Raw genomic sequence first — 13917 nt, 5'->3', positions numbered from 1 at the left:
AGGCTGTGGGCTCGAGCCCTGCATCGGGCTCTGTGCTCAGTGTAGAGATACCCTCGCCCTTGCCCTTGCCCTCGCCCTCGCCCTCGCATGCACTCTAAATAAATAAGGGAATGAATGAATGCTTTAAAACAAACAAGCAAAGGAGAAAGCCCTGTGCAGCCTCCAGGGATCACAGGATGGAATTCAAACTCCATAAACTGTCCCAGGATTTTCCAGACGTCCCTCATGCCCAAGGTGGGACTGACCACACTCTCTTTCTGGCTCTGAAACAATACCTTTCTCTCTCAAACACTTTTAAAACTTCTGCACACGCACTTGTCTACCGATCTCCCTGGACTCCTTTATACGGTATTTCAGGGCAAAGACCATAAGGTCTTACTGATTTTTATATTCCTAATACTTAACTTGGTACATAAAAAGTGCTTCACAAACATATTGCTGGAAGAAAATGAATTGCCTCAACATATGTTTCCAAACAAAGTCAGGTCATTTCCTCGCCCCCCTGACATTTCACAAATTCTACCTGCTGAACTTCTCCCCTTTCCCAAGCAAGTCATGCTCTTTTACAGCTTCGATCCTTTGTGTATGGTTTCTCCCTTACCGAAAGGACTCCTCTGTGGTGTCCTAGTTCAAATATGTCACCTCCTTTAGGAAGCCCTCCTGCTTTACTCACTCAGTTAACGGCTTCCTCAGATAAGTCAACAGTTTACTTGCTGCTGCTCTCATTAAAGTCCAGACTTTTCAAAGGTACCAACTGGTTGCTGTACCTGTTGATAAGTACCCTTCAGTTGAGGGGGCCCTGCACACTCAAGCGGCTGATTTTATGAATGATTATAAGAGAATCAGTCAACAACTCCATTGGGTGAGTACCCAATACTCCAACACAGTTAGTTGTAAGACCCAACTGCATTAGAATTCCCCACTCTGTATACTCGTCCCAACATGCTGCTAAGCCCTTCCTTACCTCTCTACCCAATAGCTTGAGCAAGTGCCCTTCCTCTCCAGGTGACACACAACCCTACACTCGGCTCGAGTCAGAGCACTTCCTCGGCTCTCCTGACCTCAAGGAAGCACTCTCAAGCCTCTATCCCTTGCTTCTGGCCAGAGCTGTCCCTATGCCTCCGAGGGTCCTTCGGGCCCCTGCCCATAAAATTCTCTGGCTACTACTGCTCTCAGCTCTTGGCCTTCCTCCCAGAGAAAGAACTGGATCTCATCTTGCCCATTTCTTTGATAACTCAACAGACCAAACACATGCTTAGTCATTGTAAATTTAGATCCGCGCGCGAGTCCTTTTACCTAGAACATACTGGTCGTGATGGTTAAAGCTTTAAAGCAACAAAATACTTCTGACCTCTGCGATGCTGAAGGGGCCCTTCCCCAGGCTCACTTTTACTTCACTTGCCTTATTAGAAATACGGGTTTTAGGGGCTCCTGGGTGGCTCAGTCGGTTAAGCATCTGCCTTCAGTTCAGGTCGTGATCCCGGGGTCCTGGGATCGAGCCCTGTGTTGCGCTCCCTGCTCAGCGGGGGAGTCTGCTTCTCCCTCTCCCACTGCCCCCACCCCTGCTTAAGCTCTCTCTCTCAAATAAAGTAAAAAGAAATCTAGGTTTTAACTGTTAAATACAGAGTAGAAATGAGTGCTTTCATTTTGGACTCAATCCAAGGAAGAGGCCAAGCAGCACAGGAGAGGAGGAAAAACGCAATATTGGACTTAGTAGTAACGCTACAAATGGTAGTAATCACAGCAAGTACTTCTCGAGCACCTTCTCTTGCCGGCACTGCACTAAATGCTTTGTGCCCATTATCTCATTTAATCCACACAGTTCCATACAGAAGTTAATACTGTGGTATCCTACAGCCGCCCAGCGAGTGGAGCAGCCAGGATCCAGTCTTGGACTTCATGAAGGAACAGGGTCTGCAAGGAGCCCTGACACCAAGTGGGTCACAGAGGCCTGCTCACCTATCACGATGCACCTCAATTTTCTCATCTGCAAGATGAAGGATTTGACCCACAGAAACCCAAAAGGTGTTCTCTTCCCAAAGGCTGTCTTGCTGAATGAACCCTCCAGTCATTAACAGGAAGCACTATGACAAATTGTTGTCACTCCAAAAGTTTGTATTGGAATTCACAAGAAAACATGGTATTTGTAATCCCTAAAACGAAATTTGGAAAGGTGTCTAGTGAGTCAACGGATTCATGAACGTCTGTATGAATACTTGAATAGAAATCATATTTAGTAAAATGAAGGCAACCTTGAAATATTGATTAGTCACATGTGAAAGGCACTGAGTAGCAGCTATAATCAATAGGTCTTATTTCTAAATCTATTTATCATTTGATTAGTTGTAAAATATGCCATAAGACAGAAGCTTCAAAATATGTCTGAAGTGTTTTAAAATGTTAAAATGTCTTATTTCTATTAAAATTACTTGAAATTACATCTTAGTAATGATTAATGTGTTGTAATTCCTATGATAATCCCTCACTATTAATAGACTTAAAAGGAATTCAAAAGAGTATAGAAAATATGTGTAAAATGATATCCAGAAATACTTTGCCTTCTAGAATAGATTCCTCCCTGAAGTTGATTTTTAACTATTTGTAAATTAAATAATATTCTCGTATTGACTTGCAGTGGAAGACCTGTGATGATTTAGCCATGTTTCTTGTAGCTTTACAATGTACATTACTTCTAATCCACTTAGCTAAATGTTTTTCTCCCTCTGTTCCTACCAATTCCAGCTTCTCTATCTAATAGATAAGGCAGATAAAAAAAATTAAAGCCTACTTAGGAATTCCACAATTCCTTCTAATTCCATATCCTAATAAACCTGGCCTATTAGGACTGCATCTGTATGTCACACACACACACATCATAGTACCTAAGTTTCTATATTCAGTGTGGGTGATACTTTTAAAAAAAAGACAATTTGATGGCATGGTAGAAAGCACCTTGATTTTAAAGACAGACAAGGGTCTGAATTTTTGTTCTACCCTGTCCTTGCTCTGAGTACTTGGTCTTTAGCACTGAAATGCTACAGAAACTTGCTTCGTGATTTGAAAATGGTTTCAGTAAGGTAACCAAAACAGCAAAAATGAAAGAAAGAAACCTATATTTGACCATTAACGGTGAATTGTATTCTACAGCTTTTTTTAAATAGAAGATTACTTAAAATAAGGTCAGCAAAGCATTTTTAATACTAGCTCGTGGATACCAGGAATTTTTTTAAACACTCTTAAGTAAAATACAAATTGCTAAAATGTAACTTCACCTTTAATATATGTTCAACTAGCCAGGAATATTTTTTTTCCTTTAAAGTGTATTCTATATTAGCCAAATATTTTTAGTTATAGGTTGCCTTTACACGGCAAGTTATTGAAATTTGCTTTTTAAAAGAACTGTCATCTTTATATATAAAGAAATAGAGTCAGTGAGCAAGGCCTCTGTAAAATTCTGCCTGTGTCAACTTTCACGCAAAGGCTTTCCAGCGGGACCAGAACTTTCCTTGGTTGCCACCAAATGGCCTCCTGAGTGCCGAGTGAGAGACCAGACACATTGATGGTGCCGAACACAACGCAGGAAACCTCCTCTTCCGAGAAGCCCTCCCAAATCTGTTTGCATGACTACAATCTTTACTACACGTTTCCTTCCAAAGAGCTAACTCTCCTGGCAGACAGAAGAGAGTCGCGGAATTGAAAATAGCGTCTAGAGAACTCATCTTACAGAATGCTCACTCCTGAGAAACCAGCAGACAAGGTTAATCTTTGCAGAAAGTGAAATTTGAACTTCCTTGCCTTTGACACTGGGCGGTACAGCCCTGGGCTCTGGCCCTGCAAGAAGAACCGTTCAACTCGACCTCATTCTATTTCACCGGCTCAAGGGAGCGCACCACACACCAGAAAGGCAGGATTAGCGGTGTCCAAGGTCTCCCCTGTACAAGAATCCTCTGAATTAAATACTTTAGTCGCATCAGAGGCTATGTGAACATCCATGGCTAGCTCCGTAAGACATTCCAGAGCGTGTGGGACTGTAGAGATGATGCAGGTTACCAGAAGTCTGTGCCCAGACCACGTACACGGACGCATTTACCAGGGACAGTCTGCATAACCACACATCCTTGAGCGCAGACACAGACCTTTCCCTACTGTAGCAACATTTAGAGCTCCTAATTTAAATCAACTCCCAAGGCTGTGGAAGCAGCCCACGTGGGGAGCAACACAGTCAACAGAGTGATTCATTTAATAAATATTTTAGCCCGCAACTCATGCTCGATTACATGATATGGTAAAAGCCTGGCTTTGCATCACCCTGTTCATCCATTTATATTCCAGAAGTGTCATCAGTGTATACAGTAACCGAAGGACCAAACACATGTGGGTAAGTGTGTGCTTCTCATAAAGGGATGTCCTCCCCCACACCGAACGCAAGCAGCACTGGTGTGCCCGACGATGGCTCCAGCGTTCCTCCAGGATGCGTAGTGTTATCCCGCATAGCCTCTCTCACAGCTTAATCAAAGAAAGGTATAATCACACTGGCAGGACTCTAATTTTGAAAAGACATTAGCCAAGCCACCGTCACTTCATTACCGTGCACTTCAGAGGCCGACAGCGAACGGAGGGATCCTGGTTAATATCAGTTCTTCCAAAGGGAACAAGCTAAACCCGCCTGGTTGCTAGGAAAATCTGCCTGCCCAAGCAGGTGGGAGTGTCAGCCAGGCCCTGAGCTTCGGGCTGGCCAGGAGCTAATGCTTGCCCTGCAAAAATCTACTGCCCAAAACTTTTCTGCGACCTTCACTGGCCCTCCGGAGTCGGCTCCGTGAGCTGCTTCGGAACCGCGCGGAGGCTCCAGCGAAATGCATAGGCGCTTCCACATCTGCAGGGGTTTCTGCCGGGTCCACGCCGAGCTGTCGCTCGTTCTTGGCTCCTTCAGCCCAGAGTCGCTGGCAGCCCGGCAGGCACCCGTTCACCGCCCCACTTCAGATCAGATCTGGGGAAGTTCCTGGGCTCACACACACATAGGCTCACCTGGAAGAAGCCGCTGCAAGCCCCTCCCCCACCTCCCACATTTTGGCCATTAGGCATCATTCCAAGAGGGGCCAGCAGCTGCGCTCCCAAAATCACAGCCATGTTTTACTCTAAACAGAAATCATGCAACAACTCCACAAGTCTCCAGGGCGCTGGGCGCTGTGACCGAGGCCAAACCGCCTCGCCAAAGTGAACCCACCCGAACCCCACATCTGTCACGCAGCCCAGCAAAGCCTATCACAACGCAAGGATGGGAGGGAGAACAGCTAAGAAGCCCAGAAAGCTAGGAAAGCAGGTGCAACCACCTTTTTAAAGCTAATAATGCGACCCCTGACAACCCCCCCTCCCCCAAACCCCACCTGCCCGGGAGAAAATCCCAGAGCTGCCCATTTAACTGTTTCAAACCCCTCGTATGAGGGAGCAAATACATCAATGGTATATGCTCGGCGGCGGTCCGGGTTTGGTTTTGGGCAGCACTCCGCAAAGTGCCGGGCGGGCGGATGTCCCCGTTTTCCAGGCTGAGACGCCGGCGGCGCCCCCAAATTGGGGACCAGCCGCGCCACCTCCCCGCCTCCCGCGCTTGCCGCCGCCCCGACGGGCCCCGGCACTTACCGTCCCGGGCGTCCTCCCCCCGACTGCAGTTGCTGCAAATGTGTTTGATCTCCTTTCCTAGTTGACAATGGATCACAAAGGACACGTTGTTGTTGTTGGGGGCAGGCTCCTTCAGGGGCTTCATCTTCAGCAAATTAAAAGCTTTCTTTTTGGGTCTCTGGGCGCTCGCTGCTGGCACCGCGCCCTCCCTGCAGCGCGGCGAGCGGAGCGCAAACCTCCCCAGCTCCGCGGCGCGCGTGGGCTCCGCCATCCGGCCCCCGGGCGCCCCGGGCCGGGCGCCGCTCGGGCCCCCGCGCGCTGCCACCCGCGCCCCGCCGCCCCGGCCAGCATGCCCCCGCCCGGCCCCGCACCCGCGTCTCTACGGCATCGCTACCGCCGCGGGGCGGGTCAGGGGAAGGCGCAGAAAGGGTCTTGACCTCGCCGACCTCGCCGCCCGAGCCAATCCGAACCCCGCGGCCGGAGGAGGGTTTCCGGGAGGCACTCCTCGGTCTCACCTGAGATGCGGCGCGCCCACCCCTCTGGCGGCCTCACGTGTACCCCCTCCCCCGGCAGCCCCACCCTCCTCCGTAAATCTCAGCCCCGGCGATTTGCGCCTGCTGGGTTTTGCAGCTACCTTCACTCTCTCTCGAGCTCCAGGGCAGAACGCCAGCCTCCCCCTCCCCCTTTTCTTCAAGCCTCGCGCTGCCAAATGCAAGCAAGATGTGCCACACCGAAGGCAGCTGCGCGCGAAGCCTCGGGGTGCCAGCACCTCTCTCGTGGGCCAGAGCAAATTACCATTCTCCAGTGGGTCCAGCCCATAGCCCTTGACTTTTCCCTGGAGCTGGCAACCTGTTAGGACATAATTGATCTTTTCACCCTCCATAAAAATCCCCCATCCTGAAGGGGCCCTTCCACCAGTGTCGTTAAAACTTAGACTAACAAGGAACAGAAAAAGCTGCTTAAAAGGAATCCTCGGAAACAGCAACTTGAAACTCCGGGCTCCCAGCTAATTTGCCTGAAGGTTCCCCAGCTGTTTTAGCACGGTGAGTAAGGCTCAGCCAGGCGAATGACATCTACTGAGATTTCCAAAGACACAGCAGTGCCTTCAATAAGCAGACCCATGGCTCAAATGGTAACACCAGCTACGAGTTGAGCCTTTTTTGTTGCGCGCTTAAAAAAAAAAAAATCACATTCTGTCTATTACAGTAATCTGGACTCAGATATTGTGAATCCTACATCATCTTTCAGAGAACTAAGGCTGGGAGAAGCCTCAAATCACAACCACTGTGGGTGCTTATTTAAAAAATAGAAATCTGGGGGCCCCTAAGCACTGGAATTCTGGTTTAGTAGGTAAGTGTAGGGCAGGAATCTGTAGATTTAACAAGCTCCTCCAGGTGATCTTGATGCAAGGCATTAATGGTGAAACAGGTGCATACAGCCTGGGGTGTCTAACCCCAAGCCTCTATCTTCCCATCACACCTCATTCCTTGTGAGCCACAACCTTTGCCCTTTTTTCCCCAGCCCACTGAAATAGTCAGTTAATGGATGCACTATCACCACTAGTTGTTTCTAGAACTTCCCCCAAATTAATTTCATAACACCCTGCGACTGATACTTCCACAAAGGGCAAATCACTGCTAGTCTCTCCCCCAGCTGGGCAAACTCTCCATGTATATGGTTCCCCTCACAGGTAAAAGTGTCAACAGTCCACAGGGGATATTAACTGACTGTGTTATAATAAGCTTCTGATCATTGCAATGCTCCCACTCTGTCATGGATACTACTTCTCACCTGCAAAATGTTCTGCCCAAATGAGCACATTCAGTTTCTTCTTCATTGTGTAGTTAGGGACGTTAAGCGTCCAGTGCCATAGCCTGCTCTAGAGGTAGGTGGCAGAGACTGGAATTCACATGGAATTCACATGTTAGAGTTGTGCGATCTTTCATTACACCAGTCTCTCCCAGTGTCCACTGGGACCTTCAAGGACCCCCTCCCTTCTCACCTAGATTACCAGTCAAACCAGCCGCAGGTAAATCTCACTGTATCTTCTCATGTCGGATTCACGTCACTCGGTCCCTGGCTAATTATAAGCCTTATCTGAGAGATGGCAGAGGCCCCATTTATTATGCTGGTGGAGTATATGACGGAATACACTGCATTGTGTTATAGGCAAACATTTGTTATTTTTTCCAAATCCTCTAGATCCCTCCCCCAAACTACTACTTAACTACCTCCTGTAAAACAAAACAAAACAAAAACAAAGAAAACACATATCTTGGGGCTCCTGGGCGGCTCAGTTGGTTAAGTGTCTGCCTTCGGCTCAGGTCATGATCCCAGAGTCCTGGGATCCAGCCCTACATCAGGCTCCCTGCTCAGCAGGAACTCTGTTTCTCCTTCTCCCTCTACCCCCGACTCATGCTCGCTCTCTTTCTCGATCTTAAATAAATATATAAAATCTTTAAAAAAAAAAAAAAAGAAAGAAAAGAAAACACACATCGCTTCTTAAATGACTTTTTAAAATTGCATGCCTTTCCCCCTTTACCGCGTGCCTCACAGGTCAGAACAGGAGACCCACATAAACCCCACACGGTCCTATTAAAACAACTAAGCCCACCGCAATCTTTTATGCACTCACTGAATACTAAAACAGACCTACAGGCTCTGGGGGTCTCTATTTTAATTGGCCAAGTGGCATAGCACAGAGAACATGGACACAACCGCCAGCCTGGGCTCAAATATTAAAGGCGATGCCCCACAGTTATGGGGGCTCTTTATTCAAATTAAAGAGACTAAGGTAGACCTCTGAGTGCTATTCCCTTGGTTGGTGATCCATCTTCTTAAACTGCTTTTCCTGAGTCTGCAGCTTCCAACTGGCCACCTGTGGCTATTTATACTTAAATTGATTAAAATTAAATAAAATTACATTTCAGTCGCTCACTTGTTCCAGCCACAGGTCACGTGCCCGATAGTCACATGTACCTGGCGGCTACTGAATTAGACAGGGAGATGGTGAAACATTTCCAGCATCACTGAAAGTTCTATTAGACCATGCTGCTCTTAGAAGATGCAGGAATCTTAGTGTCTCAGGCTGAACTGGGAAGCTCAGAAGCACTATCTCCTATTGCCGCAACGGAAGGTGGGGGAGAAAGGACTAGGACGGGATATACCTTCGTGCTGGCTGGAGTTTGGAAGAAGGATGTCTGTGTCTGGCGGCTCCCAGCGCCGCCTTTCCTCTGACCCTCAGTAGGGCAGGTGTACACACCCGTGTCTGGCATTTTTGCTTGACCCTCTTCTCTACCTTGAATGCCACCTCAGCGAAGCCTTCGTCTGATACCCATTACTAGAATGTCCCTATAGCTCCCAATGCCAAGAAACACCTTACACGGAGTTTGGGTCTGTGTCATCCCAGAAGACACACCTGCTAATTATGATCCTTGCAATGATGGCTCAGCTCTGTTGCTGTTCCGGCTACTCCCCTCCCTGCGCGGATAATGAAGGAAACTGGTCATCCGACAGCATTCTTGGAAAAAAAATAAAAGCTTTTTTGGTGGGATTTCTTAATTTGAAAAGGAAGGAGGGAATCACTGAAGGCAAGGACATTGCAGAGCGTTATGCCACCTAAACGGAGGTTCTCAACGCTGGGCCTATGGAGGAGTTTGCATGGGATTTCTACCCACAGGATCCAAGTGAGAAAGACTCCCCTGGGGTCACTCTCAGTGTCACTTAGCTGCATGGCCATCTTGTTCCCATCCCTTCTTTAGGATACACTTAACTGGTAGATCCCCTCCTTGAAGCTTGTTTGGGGCCCTAAGACCTGTTACTTAAAATACAATTCTGTAGACCAGCTGATCCGGTCACCTGGGAGCTTGGGAAGAAAGGCAGCATCTCAAGCTCTACTCCAGAGCCTGCATTTTAGCAAGACTTCCAGGTGATTCAGAGGCACATTAAGGTTTGAGAAGCATCCCCCAGGCATCAGCCTGGCAATAGTACTAATTGCCTAACAGTGGAATACACATTCTGCTTCCAAAGTAAACAGCAGATAGGACCCCTGATCCCACAGAGCTTAAAATTCAAGAGGAGAGAGGATGCACTCAACGAAACGACATATAAGAATAACAGAATCAGGGCGCCTGGGTGGCGCAGTCGGTTAAGCATCTGACTCTTGATTTCAGCTCAGGTCACGATTTCAAGATCGTGAGATCAAGCCTCGCGTCATGGGCTCTGCGCTCAGCAGGGAGTCTGCTTGAGATTCTCTCTCTCCCTCTGGACCCCCCTCCCTGCTCTCTTAAATAAATAAATAAATAAATAAATAAATAAATAAATAAATAAATAAATAAATAAAATCTTAAAAAAAAAAAAAAGAGTAATGGAACCCACCCCCCTGAAACATACACAAATTTATGGCTAGAAGCAGCCAGGGAGAAATAGGCATTGAATATCTCAGTGGGAGCCATGTGTAAAGGGGATTCTGCAGTGATTAATGTGGAAGAGAAGGAGCTGGTGAGGCACGAGGTCCCTGGGCAAGTCAACCTGAGGCAGCTGGGGGTAGAGGGGTGGGGGGAGCGGGGTGGCAGGAGAGGTGGTGGCCATGTGGAGAACATGTGAAGTCATAGGCTAAAAGGAGTTCACGGTGATGCAGTAGGTGGGTGGGGGCCTACCATGATCTTTAGCCTGGCGGGAGGGTTACACCCAGCAAAGTATCTTCTGGAAAACTGGGCTTTCCACAAGATACCACCATGATGATGATGTGAAGGCAACTGTAGACCTTAAAATTCCCCAAGGCCAAATGGGAGAAACCGTGCGTGATCGACTTGGAACTCAGATTTTGTTCTGCTTTCTGCCCATCTCTGCTCACCCTACTTTTAATGCTCAACAGCTATTAGGCGTAAGGGAAGTCGAAATCAAAGGGTAGACATTTGGAAATGCTCAGAAAGTGCTTTAACTCTTATGAAAAAGAAAGAAATACAAAATATTAATATCAACACAAGGCAACGCAGTGGAACGATTCAAAGAGAGGTGTGCTTAAGTAAATATCACTACACATATTGGATGTCTAAAAAGATTAACATTTTTTTTTCTTCCTCACCCTTTTTCTCTTCAATTTACACTCAAGCTATCCATTATATATTTTTTTTCCAGCTTCGGTCTCTCTCTTTTTTTTTTTTTTTAAAGATTTTCATTTTAAGTTATCTCTATACCCCACCTGGGGCACAAACTTACAACTCCAAGATCAAAAGTCGTATGTTCTATCAACTAAGCCAGCTGGACAAACCTGTCTCCTTTCTTGTTCCTATCATCCTCGTAGTGGGCTGAATGGTGGCTCTCCAAAAGGTATATCCATTTCAAATCCCTGGAACATGTGAATATGTCTTTATTCAGAAAAAGGTTCTTTGCAGACTAACGAAGTTAAGGATCTTGCTTTTCTTTTTCTTTTTTTAAAAAGAGAGTGTGCATGCTAGGTGGTGAGGAGGCAGAGACAGGGAGACTGAGAGAGAATCTTAAGCAGGCTCTACACTCAGTGTGGAGCCCGACACGGGGCTTGATCTCACAACCCTGAGATCATGACCTGAGCTGAAATCAAGAGTCAGGCATTTAACCTACTGAGCCACCCAGAGCCCCTGAAGTTAAGGATCTTATAATGAAGAGATCATCCTGGATTATCTGGGTAGGTCCTGAATCCAATGACAAGTGTCCTCATGAAACCGAAGAGACACCCACAAGTGACAGGAAGACTCAGGCAGGAAAGGACAAGGCAACGTAAAAACAGAGGCAGAGACTGGAGTGGGGTGGTCACAAGAAATGTCAGTCACCAGAAGCTGGAAGAAGGCAAGGAGTGAAATCTCCCAAAGAGCTTCTGGGGGATCACGGCCCGGCCCACACCTTAAATTTGAACTTATGGTCTCCAGACCTGCAGGAGGATAAGAATCTGTTGTTTTAAACCACCAACTTGGTGGTAATTTGTGACAGCAGCCTGAGAAATTTTATCCACTCCTTCAATATTAGCAATATGTGATATTTCTAATTTAAGAAAAACATCTATTTTTTGTCTAAGTTTGATCTAAATGTGTAAATGTGTACTATGTTAAAACCAGAACTGCAAGGTAATCTACAAAATACATATTTAAGAACAGGGTTAAAAATGACTTCCAAATGATTTATGACACTAAATTGTGCTCCACTCCCGCTACTCGTGTGTGTGTGTGTGGTTTCCGCTCCTGTTTTTACAGATGCTGGAATGCAAGTAGACTTTCATCAAGAAGGGGATACAGCTTCCAGGCTTTTTTATATTTAGTAGAATGCATTTGTATGCTGAGCAAGGAGACATGAGCAGAGCTGGCTGCGGGAGGCCAGTGAAAATTCTTCAGGCAACACAGTGACGTGTGAGGAGAGCTCATACTCAGCCCTGTGCATGGGTATGGCTGTAGGCATCATTGATGGCTGGCATCTGTTCTAATAGCTGGAGTATCCTTTCTGACTCTTGAAAGTCCAGTTATTAAATATTTTGCATGCCAATCCTGTAGATAAACGTTAGAAAGCAGCTGCATGATTGGCAAACTTTTATTCTCCTAAAAGAAGGGTTTCTCCCACAATGTTTTTCTTAAGAATGTGTTTTGGAGCCCATAGCAAACGTTCTTCTGGATTTAGCTTTTCCCTTATTATTTCTTAATCCAACCTGGCAGGTTTTTGGTACAAGAGCCAGAGAGCAGTCCATGGACAGTTGCTTTGAAGAACCAATTTCATATGTCTGTTTTTAGAACTTGAGTTCTTAAAAATAAGTTGAGACATCTCAATGGCACAAGCAGTTTGTGTGTGTGTGTGTGTGTGTGTGTGTGTGTGTGTGATTTTTGTTTTGTTTTAGCTAAGGGTTTGCTTTTTTTTTTTTTTCTTTTCCTAAAACTGAATAGAGAGCAATTTTCCTTCTAGGCTTATGGTAATTATGCTTACTAAGGGGTTGTTCTGTGCAAATTGTTCTACAAACACTTAGCAGATAGCAACCCGATGAGAAGGGAAGATTGGAAGCATTTAGACCAAACAGGTGGCGAAAGAGGTGATTTGAAGGACAACAGTCAGAAGTGCATTGCTATAGCTTGATTGCAGTGTTATCTGGCAATGTTTCTTTCTCTTTCTGCATTGCCACAGATGGGAGGAGGACTGGAGTGGTCTAGTTCTCAAGTCTAAGAAGAGGATCTTCAACATGAAGTCAAAGTGCATCTAATCTTGGTGGCTGGGATGGAAAGTTCAGTCTGGTAGGACATTTTCGGCAAGGTCTTATTATGTCAAGCATCCTTACAATCTATATTGACGATACCCAAGGAAGGCTCTCAGTCTGCATTTTAAAATTCGGAATCGGGTATTTCTGTTTATGTCCAGGGGAAGACAGGATAGAATAGGTAGAGGATGAGGACTGTTAAAGATTAGGTTTTTGTTTTTTTTTAAGATTTTATTTATTTGAGACAGAGAGAGAGGAAAAAAACGCATGAGTGGGGGTGGGGTAGGGGAGGGGATGAGGACTGTTAAAGATTAGGTTTTTGTTTTTTTTAAGATTTTATTTATTTGAGACAGAGAGAGAGGAAAAAAACACATGAGTGGGGGTGGGATAGGGGAGGGGCAGAGGGAGAAGCAGATTCCCCATTGAGCAGGGAGCCTGCCTCCGGGCTCCATCCCAGGACCCTGAGATCATGACCTGAGCTGAAGTCAGACACTTAACCTACTGAGCCACCCAGGCACCCCAAGAATTATTAAAGATTAGCGAGAAGTCTGTTGTTCCAAAGTAGTCCATTTCTTTACATTTTGCTCCAAATCATAAATCCCATATTAAATGAGATTTATAACCATGTAAACACAGCCTTATGTTTCTTTTTAGAAACAGGTTGATTTTGGCAATTCAGACACTTCTGGATATTTATCTTGTAGAATAAAAGCACCTGAACACAGAGATACCATTAAGTGTGTTTATATCACAATAAAGTAAAAAAAGGCCACCGATAAAGAAATGGCTGCATAAATTACAGTACATTTAAAGCATGATGCCACTAAACGAGTTCTAGCTTAACAAATTGGCTTGGAAGGATTTCCACAATGTATTGTTAATGAGAAAATTCACATACAGAGAACGGACTCATTCTTGTAAGACATATATTGTGAGCATTAGTATTATTCTCCAAATATTTCTGATTTGCTATCTTCAGGTACGTGGTAGGATTGCAGTTTATACATCTAACCCCCTTGAGGATAACGGATGGAACCAGGTAGCCAATTCTAACCTACGAGTCATGAGCTGAAGTTCAAGATAGCAGCTGC

At 45.9% G+C, this 13917-nt stretch overlaps 1 protein-coding gene across 8 annotated transcripts in view; it reads right to left on the bottom strand.

The window, feature by feature from the left end:
- The window catches only part of PHACTR1 (phosphatase and actin regulator 1), a 528218-nt gene that overhangs the window by 234847 nt on the left and 279454 nt on the right, over positions 1-13917 (bottom strand). The window contains exons 1-2 of one of the 8 annotated variants that reach the window (XM_045811545.2): positions 6251-6269; positions 5638-5694 (exon numbers count right to left, since the gene is read on the bottom strand). The exons of 4 other annotated variants lie outside the window; for them this stretch is intronic. Coding sequence is in view for 2 of the 4 variants with exons in the window: in XM_045811542.2 (XP_045667498.2) it covers positions 5638-5887 (250 nt within the window). In the remaining 2 variants the exon portion in view is untranslated. Of the gene's footprint in view, positions 1-4587; positions 5037-5637; positions 5908-6250; positions 6270-13917 lie in introns of those variants that run through there. 3 more of the 8 variants (XM_045811542.2, XM_045811547.2, XM_087858045.1) reach the window with 3 other exon arrangements.

Source organism: Ursus americanus, chromosome 32 (assembly GCF_024610735.1).
Source record: "Ursus americanus isolate L20-20 chromosome 32, mUrsAme1.1.p, whole genome shotgun sequence".
NCBI lineage: Eukaryota > Metazoa > Chordata > Mammalia > Carnivora > Ursidae > Ursus > Ursus americanus.
This window is presented reverse-complemented; position numbering and strand designations above follow the sequence as displayed.